A 14,281-nucleotide genomic window follows, 5' to 3' on the forward strand; every position below is an offset into this window, starting at 1 on the left:
CACGGGGGCTGAGCTAATTTACATTCCCACTGACAGTGTATAAGCATTCCATAGCCTTGCCAGCATCTGTTGTTTTTTGGCTTTTTAATAATAACCATTCTGACTGGTGTGAGATGGTGTCTCATTGTGATTTTGATTTCCATTTCTCTAATGATTAGTGATGTTGAGCATTTTTTCATCTGCTTGTTGGCCAGTGGTATATCTTACTTTGAGAAGTATCTGTTCATGTCCTTGCCCACTTTTTGTTGTTTATTTGTTTGAGACAGTACTGCTCTGTCGCCCAGGCTGGAGTGCAGTGGCCACAATCTCGGCTCACTGCAAGCTCCGCCTGCTGGGTTCACACCATTCTTCTGCCCCAGCCTCCCAAGTAGCTGGGACTACAGGCACCTGCCACCACGCCTGGCTAATTTTTTTGTATTTTTAGTAGAGACGGGATTTTACCATGTTAGCCACGATGGTCTCAGTCTCCTGACCTCATGATCCGCCTGCCTTGGCCTCCCAAAGTGCTGGGATTACAGGCGTGAGCCACTGCGCCCGGCCGTCCTTGCCCACTTTTTAATGATGTTGTTTGTTTTTTGCTTGTTGAATTATTTGGTTCTTGTAGATTGCAGATATTAGACCTTTGTCAGACGTTAGCTAGATTAATAAAGAGAAAGAGAGAAGATCCAAATCACCACGTAATCAGAAACAACAAAGGTGACATTACAACCAATCCCATGGAAATACAAAAGATCCCCAGAGACTATTATGAACACCTCTGTAAACACGAACTAGAAAATTTAGAGGAAATGGATAAATTCTGGAAACAAACAACCTCCCAAGATTAAATCAGGATGAAATTGAAATCCTGAACAGACCAATACCGAGTTCCAAAATGGAATTGGTAATAAAAAAACCTACCAACCAGAAAAGCCCTGGACCAGATGTATTCGTAGCTGAATTCTATCAGATGTTCAAAGAAAGCTGGTACCAATTCTACTGAAACGACTCCAAAAAATGAAGAGGGACGCCTCCTTAACTCATTCCAGCTTCACCCCGATACCAAAACCTGGCAAAGACACAATGAAAAAGGAAAACTACAGGTCAATATCCCTGATGAACATAGATGTAAGCATCTTCAACAAAATATTAAGAGAGTGAGTTGGTGAAGAGGAGAGGGTATGATCCAGGCAGAGGAAACAACAAAGGCCTTGGGGTAGAAGTCAGGAAAGAGCTTGGCAGGACTGAGAGATTGAAAGATCAGTGAGTCTAGAGTACTTCAGGAAGTACATGCTTCTCAAAGTAAGATATGCAACTGACCAGCAAGCATATGAAAAAATGCTCAACATCACTGATCATTAGAGAAATGGAAATCAAAACCACAATGAGACACCATCTCACACCAGTCAGAATGGCTACTATTAAAAGAAGCTGGGGCCGGGCGCAGTGGCTCACACTGTAATCCCAGCACTTTGGGAGGCCAAGGCGGGCGGGTCACGAGGTCAGGAGATCGAGACCACGGTGAAACCCCATCTCTATTAAAAATACAAAAAATTAGCCAGGCACGGTGGTGGGTGCCTGTAGTCTCAGCTACTCGGGAGGCTGAGGCAGGAGAATGGCGTGAACCCAAGAGGCGGAGTTTGCAGTGAGCCGAGATCGCGCCACTGCGCTCCAGCCTGGGTGACAGGGCGAGACTCCGTCTCAAAAAAAAAAAAAAAAAAAAGTTGGGGAACTAGCAGGGGTTGGGCTGCATAGAACTTTTTCTGCTATGTTAAAGAGTTTGTTTCTTAAGGGTAGTAGGAAATGATTAAGAGATGTTAACATAGAATGGAGAGAGATTATGATCAAACTTACTTTTTGGAAAAAAAATGTGCTGGCTGCAGTGTCATCAGATTCGAAGGAAGCAAAATAATTGCACATAGATAATATAGGAATTTATTAGGTAAATGAGGCCTTATTCCTGGCAGTTTTCATAGTTTATCTCTAATTATTATTATTATTATTTTGTTTGAGACAGTCTCACTCTTGCCCAGGCTGGAGTGCAGTGGCATAATCTCAGCTCACTGCAACCGCTGCCTCTCTGGCTCAAGCGATTTTCGTGCCTCAGCTTCCTTAGTAGCTGGAGTTACAGGCGGCTGCCACCACGCCCAGCTAATTTTTTATTTTTAATAGAGATGGGTTCACCACCATGGCCAGGCGGGTCTTGAGCTCTTGACCTCAAGCGATCCACCTGCCTCGGCCTCCTAAAGTGCTGGAACTACAGGCATGCGCCACCACACCCAGCTTATCTCTAATTTTTATAATTTTGTAAGAATATATTTACAAGCTACTGTGTGTCTATTACAATGTTTTGAAATGATTATATTTTTTGGCGATTAAAATAGAAAAGGTGACTTTGCCTTATTTTTTTAAATAAGTAAAATTTCAGCTGTTGTGTTAGGGTCTAAATGGCCTTTTGTGCCCAAGCCTGGAAATTGGGGTTAGAACCTGAAAATATTTAACACTAGTGTTCAGATTTTCTTCTGTTATATGTCCTTTATGCTACTATGGAAATTTGAATATTTTATAGCAGTGCTGTTCAATAAAAGTGTTAGTGCTGCAAATGCAAGCCACATAGGTAATTTTTAATTTTTTAGTAGCCACATTAAAAAGGTAAAAAGAAAGTGATGAGATTCTTTTTAAGTCTATTTTATTTAACCCAATAGATCTAAAATATTTCAACATGTAATCAGTGTAAAATTTCTAGTCAAATATTTGACATCGTTTTTAAATATTAAGTCTTAGAAATCTGTTAGGTATTTTACACTTAGCGCACATTTCAGTTTGGACCAGCCATGTTTCAATGGCTCAACAGCCATATGTAGCTGCTGGCTGCTGCATCAGTCAGTCAGGTTTCTGGGTTAATAAGTGGAATAGTTTTTTTTTTTTATCTTAAGTTATCAAATTTATAGAAATAGAAACCCTTGCAGGCCTGAGTTTAATTGGTTTATTTGGAGCACAGTTGCATGCTCGTGTTATAAAGAATGATCTGCAGGCTAGGTGTCTCAAAGGTGTTATGAAATTAATTTTTTTAACAGAAATAGTTAAATTTCCAGTTATCACTTATGGTTTTTGAGAGACTTTTAGGGATAAAACGGAGGAGATATATTGGAATTTGCTGATTGAAGTCTTAACACATAAAAAGGTTTAATGATTTTAGAGAGATTTCTGGGTGCTTTGTAGCCTCTAGCTAATGTTCACTGAAATGTTACCACATGTGTTAAGCCCTTCTGTTCTGTAAAGAAATAAAAACAGAGTGTCTGTGTTCTTCACAAAATCTTAGCATACCTGATTTGATACATCAAAATTAAATGATTCTTAAACTATTAATGTTTATGTTTTTAAAAGCCTTTTGGTTATTTTCTCAAAAGCCACATAATATTTAATTTGTTTGCCTCTATGGAACTGCAAATTTCTTAGTGTGAACAACTACTTTCATACTTTCCTATTGTTTTAATTAATATACTCTAACAAATCTCATCTTAGTATAATATGCCATCTTTGGTAGCGATAACTATAAAACATTCATAAAATTGCAAAGCAGCAAGTATTTACATTTTTCTTTTTTAATTTACTTGCTAGTTTTGGTTATTCCTCCAAGAACAGTTTAGTACTCTTGGAGAGAGGATTTTTTTTAAATTGAAAACTGAATACATTTCTCTTTTTGACCTCATTAATTGAATAGTTTGACATTTGTTGTTCTTACACTGTGCCGGTCATTATGCCAGATGTGGAGAGTAGAGACATGCTCTCAAGGAGCTCTCAAAACTTCACCTTTTTCAAAGTGATCTTTAAGTTAGGAAATTTATATAATCTGTTTAAAAGATATTTATTGTCAGTAATAGTCTAGTTTTCTAAAACTTCATAAATACCTTTTTGTTATTAAAGCTCTTTGAGGTTATTTTTCCATTTGCAGAAGGAAAAATTACTGAGTAGAAGTGATTGTCTTAAAACACTCCAAGTCTTCAGTATTAGAATTCACTACTGGAATTCAGCCCTGGAATTGAACTGTGCTTACTTTAGTCTTCATCTGTCATTTTCTGTGTGTACTTACTAGGCCATATCTGATAAGTCTTGTTTTACAAGGCTTACTGGTTTGACTGCTTTTATGACTGCATCTTTCAAGTCCCACACATGCAGCTTAAAAGTCTATTACTAACGTCCCCATACTTACGTTGAACTCTTATTTTGGTGTTGAGTAAGTGGATGTATTTAAAAATCAAACTAGTTAGGGGTAATATAGATTTAAGAATATTGAGAGTAAGAACAATGAAAACATACCCTTTTTTGGTTTGTTGCCTGTTACCATTTTATCAGTGGCTAATGTTTGACCATAGGCTCTGAAGATTTAAATTTTAAAATGATGAAAGGACAATGAAATAAATGTTTAAGAAAATTTTTAATTGTAGTATTTATTTTTAAAATCAGGTTGTACTTACACCTGATAAAATATTCAAAAGGTGCAGTCTGTCTTTCAAACCTTGTACTTCAGCCATCTTGTTCCCTACCCTGTGGGCAACTTACTTGGAACTCTCTCCTGAGACAATCTATACATACACAAGCAAAAATGTAAATATACTTTACATTTTTCAACTTAACAATTGGAGATCTACCTGTAGAAATTTTTCATTCTTTTTTACAACTGTATAATGAGAATAAAATTATTACCTCACCCCAAAATACTTAATAAAGGTAACTATTGTTACAGTGAATATACTTAATTTTTTTTAGCACATAGATCATAAGTTTCCTTTTGTGATGTTAAACTAGATGATTTTTATTGTATGTTTGAAAAATGTTAAAACTACTTTTTCCCCTTTTCCCCCCCACAGATAATCAGACAGCTAAATGGAGTCTGAGCAGCTGTTCCATAGAGGCTACTATAGAAACAGCTACAACAGTATAACAAGTGCAAGTAGTGATGAGGAACTTTTAGATGGAGCAGGTGTTATTATGGACTTTCAAACATCTGAAGATGACAATTTATTAGATGGTGACACTGCAGTTGGTAAGTTCAGCCTGACAGCCTAATGTTTGTATTCATGAATATCCACTAATAGATATGGACACTATTTTACTGAGGTTGAATTTTTCATTAACTTTAAAAATTTGAGATCAAATTTACATAACATAAACTTAACCATTGTAAAGTGTATAATTGAGTGGCATTTAGCACATTCACAGTGTTGTGCAACTACCGTCTCTATCTAGTTTCAAACATTCTCATCACCCCAAAAGAAACTACTACATTTAAGGGTAAGCTTTTAAATATAATGTAATACAGAGAGGTGTACAGTCATCAAATCATAGTGTGGAAATTGATGAATTTCTACAAAGTGAACATTTATTATATAGCTACTCCTCAATCAAGAAATAAAACATTACCAGTAGTTTCAGAATGCTTCCTTGTTACACCTTCAGTTTCAATATTATTTTGATTCCTATCTAGATTAGTTTTGCAAGTATTTAAATTTTATATATATGGAATTCATACTGTATACTCTTTTATGTCTGTGGCTTTTACTTACGTTTTGAAATCATCTATATTGTTGTGTATAGCAATAGTTAACGTATTTTCATTGTTGGTGTAGTGTCCCATTGTGTAAACATGCTTCAATTTATTTAGTTATTCTACATTGACATTTCATTATTTGGTTTTTTTTTTTTTTTCCAGATTTTGGCTATTGCTAGCAGTGCCACTATGAATTTTCATGTGCATGTGTTTTAGTGCACATTATGTACACAGTTCTGTATGATTTATATCACAGAATGGGATGCTTAGATCATAGAATATGTATATCTCAGCATTATCAGATACTATCAGAGATACTTCCATTTCTTTTTTTTTGTCAATTACCCTATTCAAAGATACTACTACCAAAGTGGATGTAGCATGTACATTTCTACTAGCAATGTGTGAGAGTTCTAGTTACTCCACATCTTCACCTATACATGATACCAGTTTTTAAAAAATTGGCTATTCTAGTGTGGTTGCAGTAGTCTCACATTTTGGTTTCAATTTATGTTTACTTGATGATTTATGAGTTTAAATGCCTTTTTGTGTGTTTATTGGCTTTTTAGATGGCCTCTTTTAAAGCACCTATTCGGTCCTTTTCCCTGTTTTATAGGAGTTCATTATGCATTCTGATTATGAGTCCTTTTTCAGATACATGTACAGTACTGCAGTTATCTTCTCTCATTCTGTGGTATGTTTTTTTACTCTCTTAAAGGAATCTTTTGGTGAAGATATCATCAATTCTAATGAAATCCAGCTAATCTTTTCGTTTATTCTAAGCCAGTCTCAGTCGCTTATGCCTGCAATCCCGGCACTTTGGAAGGCTGAGGCAGGAGGATTGCTTGAGGCCAGGAGTTTAAGACCAACCTGGGCAACAAAGCGAGACTCTGTCTCTACAATAAAAATGCAAAAGAAAAAAAAATTAGCTTTGATTGCACCACTGCACTCCTGCTAGGCACCAGAGCAAAACCCCGTCTCAAAAAACAAACAAACACCACCACCACCACCAACAACAAAAAAAACTTTTCCTTTATTCTTAGTGTTTTTTTTGTGTTCTGTTTAACAAGTCTTCCCATACCTCAAGGTCACAAAGATATTCTCCTGTTTTATTCTAGAAGTTTTATTTTTGTGTATTCACATTTAGATCTACCTACCTGCAGTTAATTTTTTAAATATGATGTGGGTTAAGAGTTCAGATTCATTTTTTTCCCATATGAATAACTAGTTGACCCCGCACCATTTGTTAGAAAAAACTTTCCTTTTTCCAGTGTACTACAGTGACATCTTTGTCATGTATCAAGTGGCTATATTTTTGTAGATCTGTTTCTGGACTTTCTACTGTGTTACATGAAATATTTGTCTTATCCATATGCCAATGCCCAGCATATATATGAATTTTGTTTTTTAAATTTGTTTTTGTCTTTTATTGATTTATAGTCTGTTTGCATTTAACATAATCACCAATATGTTTGGTTTCAGACCATCCTCTATTTGTTTTCTGTTTGTCACATCTGTTCTTTCCTCTCCCCTTATTTCTGTTACCTTCAATACCTTGTTATATGTTCTCTTATTTTTTGTTCAGTAGGCTACCCTAGAGATTATTACATGTATCCTTGATTTATTAGTTCTAGGCATTGGTACTTTTGCCACTTCATGGAAAATGCAGGGACTTCAGAATACTTTACCTCTTTTTACCCCTTTCTGCTTCCTTACCATTTTCTCACCAGGAAATAGCTCAAGAATAAAAATGGTTGAGACTATTGGGTTTTACCTTTCTTTGTTTCAGTTCTTTTCAGAATATTGACACTTCAAGTTCTAGCTCCCTTGGATATTTACTGATTTAAAATACAATATTTTGCTGTTATCGGTCATTTGCTGTCTTTATCACAGATTTTTTTTTCTAATTTTAATGACAAAATTATAAACAAGAAAAATACATATATTCATAATTTGAAACATTAGGTGAAATTAATAGCATACCCATTTTTTCTGTTTAAATAGCTCTTTAGCCCTTTATGTGAGGCAGAAAATTAACTCCAGGAAGTAGAAAGATACAGGAAGAACTGACTCCTTCCTTCTTCCCACATTGCCATCAAGTGCTGGTGATGTCTTTACTCATGGCCTTCAATAGGAGAGAGTGCCAAGCAGTAAGGATGGGGCAAGGCCACAGAAAGGATCTACTTGTGTTGCTCTTTTATCAGGGAGGATAATTTTTCTAGAACCTTATCATTAGACTTCCTTTTGTGCCACTGGCTGTAATTGGGTCACATGCCTATCCCAAGACTGATAACTGGCAAAGGGGAATGAGATTACTGATTGATTAGGACAATTATGATTCCTTCTCTGAAATTAGGCACTTTAACGTGCAAACAAGAGGAAGGCCCAATTAGCAAGTATAAAGTTGGAATGACTATAGTGTAGGCAACCATTGGTGTTTTCTTTTCTTTTTTTGGAGACAGAGTCTCGCTCTTTTGCCTAGTCTGGAGTGCGGTGGCACGATGATGGCTAACCACAGCCTTTACCTCCTGGGCTCAAGAGATACTTGTGCCTCAGCCTTCTGAGTAGCTAGGACCACAGTTGCACACCACCAGACCCAGCTAATTTTTTAAATTTTTTGTAGCAATGGGGTCTCACTATGTTGCCCAGGCCGGTTTTGAACTTTTAGGTTCGAACGATCCTCTTGCCTTGGCCTCCCAAAGTGCTGGGATTACAGGCATGAGCCACTGTGCCCAGTCTATTGGTAGTTTATATAAAGATTCTGTTCTCAAAGTTAGTGTAGTCGAAGGTATAAGTTGTGGAGTAACAGTCAAAAATAACTGTGTGAGTTTTAAATTCGGTGGTACAGATTCCAGATGTTACATCTCACCAAAAAAAGATACCATTTTGATACCCCTTTAGAATTGGGAAGGTTGTTGTAAAGGGAAGATAATGCATGAAGATCCAGCAATAGGGAGAATTATTATATATGTGGAACAGTGAATGTCCTTTTTTAAGACAGTGAATATTCTTTCTTTCAACATAGCTGATATTCTCCTGTTAACAGTAGCAGGGAGGGGAATGTCTTGGAAGAAGTTGGAGCCTCACATTAGGTCTCTCACTATGGGTTAAGGCAGATTTCAGAGGAAAAAACTTATTTCTGTTTCTGCTCAATATCTGGGGAGTATGGAAGTGGTTAGTAAGTCAAGCAGTAATTCTTCGTGACTCCATATCTTTTTAGCATACCAAAAAATAACTATTACCAGAAGGTACTGATAGTGTTTTTTTGAATATGTGTTGAATGAAAATCCGTGATGTTCAGTGGCTTTCAAGTTGGTGACCTGAATTTACATCCTGGTTCTGTCAGTTATTCTCTCTCCAGCTTTTGGCAAGTCACATAGCCTGTTTATACTTCAGTTTATTCCCATATACAACATAGTAGTAAACTCCTAAATAATAAACTCTTTAAACGATTGCTCTGAGAATTAAATACATATAGAGATCTTAACAGATAAATAATGCATATAGAATCTTTAGCAGTGTGACTGGCTTATGATAAGGACCCACTAAATAGTAGCTGTTTCTGTTTTCTTCTAGATTACTTCCCCTTTGGATGTGTTAGACTCTGTACCCCCAACATAAGCAGTTTTCTTTTATGTTCATGTTCAAATGAGATGTCAGTAGCATCTCTACTAGTATTAATGAAAAGCTATAGCTCTAGAACTCAAATATGACACCTGGATTAGCATTTAGCTTGTCAGAGATAAACTGCTTTGGAATCTACTGACTTCAGTAGATATCTGTTGCATAGCCCTTGCTTTGACAGTAACTATATGTACTTAATCTCAAAAATGTAATCAGTCTGCTCAGAGTGAGTGCTAAACAATCTAGAGTACACTGATTAAAAAATAAAAGTTTTTCTGAATAATGATGACTAGTAGTATCAGTCAGAAATTTCAGCTAGCAAAAAGCTGAAAAAGTAGGCCTGAAATGTGTCTATATTAGATATATCTAATTTGAGTGAGTCATTTTGGTCAATAATTCAGATTCCATGGAAAATGCAAAATTTTTTTATTGCAAGTAACAGGAAGGAGAGCCAAGATTTTGTTGCCAGAGTTGTATTCATTAAAGAGAACCATATGGCTCTTGACTCATTGAAAATGAAGCACATGACTGTTCATGAGTGCAGCTTTAGAATTATTCTTATAATAGATAGTACTATCTTCACTTGAAGTAAGAGAAGTTATTGAGATTGACTGATGGGGTAGAAACTGTAATCAGCCATGTTTAAGCAAATTAACTTTCAGTAGTTAATTTATGTTGATAACGTGATTATGCTAGTAAGTTTAAAATTTAGGCTTCTATATCCTTTTTTATCACATCTGAAATATTTACTTGACAACATCAAGGGTCTCCCAGGTTTCTGATTATGTATAGACTGCGAGGGAAATGTGAGAGGAGTAAAAGTTGAGAGGGCTCACTCCTAAGTTTTTGATTTCCTATCTATACATAACTTTAAAAACTAGAAATAAAAACAGCCTTGGAAGCTGGGTGCCTGTAGTCCCAGCTGCTTGGGAGGCTGAGGCAAGAGGATTGCTTGAGCCCAGGTCTTCAAGGCTGTGGGGTGCTATGATTGCACCTGTGAATAGCCCCTGCACTCTGGCCTAGGCAACAGTGAAACCCAGTCTCAAAATAAAAATAAAAAACCTTTGGAAATACTAAAATGCAAATGTGAGGTTTTCTGATTTATTGGAAATCTTGGGGCATGTGATAACTGGGAGTGGAATCCAGAGAAATTACATAGATTATTGTATTCTACTTCCTATGTATGTAACATTCTGAGCTTCAGAACTCAAAAACCACATAGTAGACGAGGCTCAGAGGTGGATTGTCCTGGTCAAGGTGTTGTGATCCTACCACCTCTGCTAAAATGTAAGCTACCTTCTGAGCTATTATAAGAGATTCCAGTATTTTCATTCAAATATCTATCGTTAGATGAGCTTTATTCAAAATATTTGTAAGTTTATTCATCTCATATTCTTCTGGGTGGCATATTCATAACTACTGCCTACACGAGACATTTAAAAGAAGAAGCTTGGCAAAGTAGATGCAGAGTGATAATGCCAGAAGCTGAATGGCCATCTCTTAGTGTGAAGACACCTCCTAGAGTGAGGGTGCATAACACAAATACAGGGTCCAGCCCTTCCTCCTGTAAACGCAGAAACATGGCATCAACATGAAACTAGCTGTCTCTAAGAGGTGGATTCATATTAACTAGGGTTTTAGATCTCATTAGGTAAAACCGTAATACAAATGTACTTACAGTGAGAAATATACTAATAATCTACTTCATTCCAAAAAAGGATATAAAGCAACTTAAAAGGATAAACAGAATTCAATCATTTGCATAAGTATTTGACACAGATGAAGCAAAGGGAAAACAACTTGAGGTGACCTAAAATGTAGACATGAGACCAATAAAAGTTACCAATATACATTTTAAAATTTTTTATTATTTTTTAAGTTTAAAAATGTAGAGATGGGATCTCACTATGTTGACCAGGCTGGTCTCAAACTCCTGGCCTCAAGCTATCCTCCTGCCTCAGCCTCCCAAAGTGGTGGGATTATAAGCGTGATCCACCACGCCCGATTTACCAATATACTTTTTAAGAGGAGACTACAAATTTGCCTCTAAACTTCGTAGCAGCAAGTAAATAAAAGAATCTGTTTAGTTAAATGATGCAAAGTGTTTATAAAACAAAAACCTAACCAATTATTCAGCAGACACCCTATTACTAATATTAAGATAAATTTCCGAGTGACATTATGAAGCGGTTACTATCTAGTATATGAAACAGTGATTTTTAGGAATGTGCTTGGAGTAAGCAGTAAAGTTTCACAGGGCTTTGTTGTTGTTTTGTTTTTTGTTTTTTGTTTTTTTTCTGAGATGGGATCTGGCTCTGTTGCCCAGGCTCTCTTGCCAGACAGGGGTCTGACTCTGTCACACCCAGTGGCGCGATCTCAGCTCATTGCAACCTGTGCCTCCCAGGCTCAAGCCATCCTCCCATCTTAGCCTCCTGAGTAGCTGGGACTACAGGTGTGCACCACCACGCCTGGCTAATTGTTTTGCATTTTGTTTGTAGAGACGGGGTTTTTCCATGTTGCCCAGGCTGGTCTCCAACTCCTGGGCTCAAGCAGTCTACCCGCCTTGGCCTTTCAAAGTGCTGGGATTACAGGTGTGAGCCACCGCACCTGGCCTCACAGGGCTTTTATTATTAACATTCTTCAATATCTCCTACTTGAATCACAAGATTCCACAAAGACACCATTATTACATAGTGTAAACACTGATTATTTGTGATGTTCTGGCAGGATTCATAGGTGTATTTTAGAGTATCTTCGAATAGATGGACTGTATAGAGAGTTTCAGGAGGTCATCAATGTATATTTTTTCTAAGGTTTGCTATATATTAGATAACAGTGATTTTAGAATTATAACAGAGCTATATTATAAAAGAGTATATTATTTACATTTAGCTAGTTTTTCTTTAGCAATAGAACACAGCCCAGCTGAATTTAAGACTGAATCGAAGCCACCAGAAGTCCTCTTAATGAAAAGTAAAGGCTGTGCCCATGGGCAAAGTCAGGAGTCTTCATTCAAAATAATTTTTTTTTTTTTGAGACAGAGTTTTGCTCTCGTTACCCAAGCTGGAGTGCAGTGGCACAATCTCTGCTCACTGCAACCTCTGCCTCCTAGGTTCAAGCGATTCTCTTGCCTCAGCCTCCCAAGTAGCTGGGATTACAGGCATGCACCACCACCCCTGGCTAATTTTTTGTATTTAGTAGAGACAGGGTTTCACCATGTTAGTCAAGCTGGTCTCGAACTCCTGACTTCAGGTTATCCACCCGCCTCGGCCTCCCAAAATGCTAGGATTACAGGCATGCACCACTGTGCCTGGCCTCAAAATAATGTTTTTTAAAAAATTCAGGGTCTCATTCTGTCATCCATGCTGGGGTGCAGTGGCATGATCACAGCTCACTGCAGCCTCAACCTCCATGGACTCAAGTGATCCTCTCACCTCAGCCTCCCAAGTAGCTGGGACTATAGGCATGTACCACCACACCCAGCTAATTTTTATTTTTTTTGTAGAGATGGGGTATCTCACTATGTTGCTCAGGCTGATGTTGAACTCCTGGGTTCAAGTGATCCTCCCACCTCGGCCTTCCAAAGTGTTGGGAAGCTCTCTGGCTCACAGTGGTGAATACAAGTTTTCCAAAATGTGGTTTTTGCTTGAGAGCTCAAATTTTTTTATTGGCAACAGTATACTGTCAGTTGTCTTACTTGAAGAGACAGGTTGAGAAAATGTCTGGCAAAATTTTTAGCCTAAATAACTGAAGTGAGTGTGTCAGTTTTTCTTTCAAAGAAAAATGGTGTACCATGCAAAACATTCAGCTCACAACTCAAATATTCAGATAAGTGCTCTTCCTCAAGACGGAACCATTGTACAACAGTATGAGTGAAAGTGTTCTGTTCATTCTTTCTAGTTTGTTACACAGAATATTAAAAAGATGTGTACTCAAGAGTTGTGATTTAATAAAATGAATACTTAACCGTTTTATCAAGAACATTTGGAAGTGAAACAGGCTTTTGTTTTCTGCAAATTCACGGTGGTGAAAAATATAACAACTGCTTTTTTTTTTCTTTTTTTTTTTTTCCGAGACGGAGTCTTGCTTTGTTGCCCAGGCTGGAGTGCAGTGGCATGATCTTGGCTCACTGCAACCTCTGCCTCCCGGATTCAAGCAATTCTCATGCTTTGGCCTCCCGAGTAGCTGGGATTACAGATGTGCACCACCACGCCTGGCTAATTTTTGTCTTTTTAGTAGAGATGGCCAGGCTAGTCTTGAACTCCTGATCTCAAGTGATCCACCCGCCTCAGCCTCCCAAAGTGTTGGGATTACAGGCGTGAGCCACCTTGCCTGGCCAATACAACAACTTCTAGTAAATTTTGGTGCCACTGTTTTGATTTATGCTAGATATCAAGCTGTCTTCCTCACTGTTGTTTTTGTACTATAAATGAAAGGCCAATACAGTGAACAAGACAAAGAATGTTATGGTCTGCTTAATAATGGCCCTGCCCACACCCGAATTCCTAAAACCTGTAAATATGTCATCTTACATGATAAAATGGACTTTGTGATTAAATATCTAGAGATGGAATGATTATCTTGGATTATCTGGGTATCTCTGATGTAATCACAAGGGATCTTAAAAGAGGGAGGCAGGAGAATCAGAGTTAGTGGTAGCAGACATGATAATGGAAAGAAGAAGTGATGCGAGAAAAAGGATCCAAGGAATGAAAGTGGCCTTTGGAAGCTAGAAAAGGCGAGGAAATAGATTCTCCCCTGAAGCCTCCAAAAGGAACACTGCCCTGCTGACACCTTGATCTTAGACTTCTGGTCTCCAGAACTATAAGAAAATAAATTTGTGTTGTTTTAAGCTACTAAGTTTATGGCAGTGTGTTACAATAGCAGTAGGAAACTGACACGGATATCTTAGTATTATTGAAAGTGTTGTTTTTAACCTCATGGACCCCTGAGAAAGATTTTTGGGGTCTCGACCGCACTTGATCACACTTTGAGAATTCTAAGATAAACTAGCTGCCAAATGCACACTGAGTACGTGAATAAGGTGACTTGTTATATTGTATTAAAAACTTTAAGAGTGAAGGGTTTATATAAAAAGGGTAAAATCCGCATATATGATTTCCCGGT

The 14,281-nt window shown here is 37.4% G+C and overlaps 1 protein-coding gene across 3 annotated transcripts in view; it reads left to right on the top strand.

Annotated features, from left to right (window-relative positions):
• The window catches only part of CLCN3 (chloride voltage-gated channel 3), a 101,826-nt gene that overhangs the window by 10,308 nt on the left and 77,237 nt on the right, over positions 1–14,281 (top strand). For all 3 annotated transcript variants that reach the window (XM_003257961.4, XM_003257958.4, XM_030816322.1), the window contains exon 2: positions 4,851–5,026. In XM_003257961.4, coding sequence (XP_003258009.1) covers positions 4,867–5,026 — 160 coding nt within the window. In that variant the 5' untranslated portion in view covers positions 4,851–4,866. The remainder of the gene's footprint in view (positions 1–4,850; positions 5,027–14,281) is intronic.

Source organism: Nomascus leucogenys, chromosome 7b (genome assembly GCF_006542625.1).
Source record: "Nomascus leucogenys isolate Asia chromosome 7b, Asia_NLE_v1, whole genome shotgun sequence".
Taxonomy (NCBI): domain Eukaryota; kingdom Metazoa; phylum Chordata; class Mammalia; order Primates; family Hylobatidae; genus Nomascus; species Nomascus leucogenys.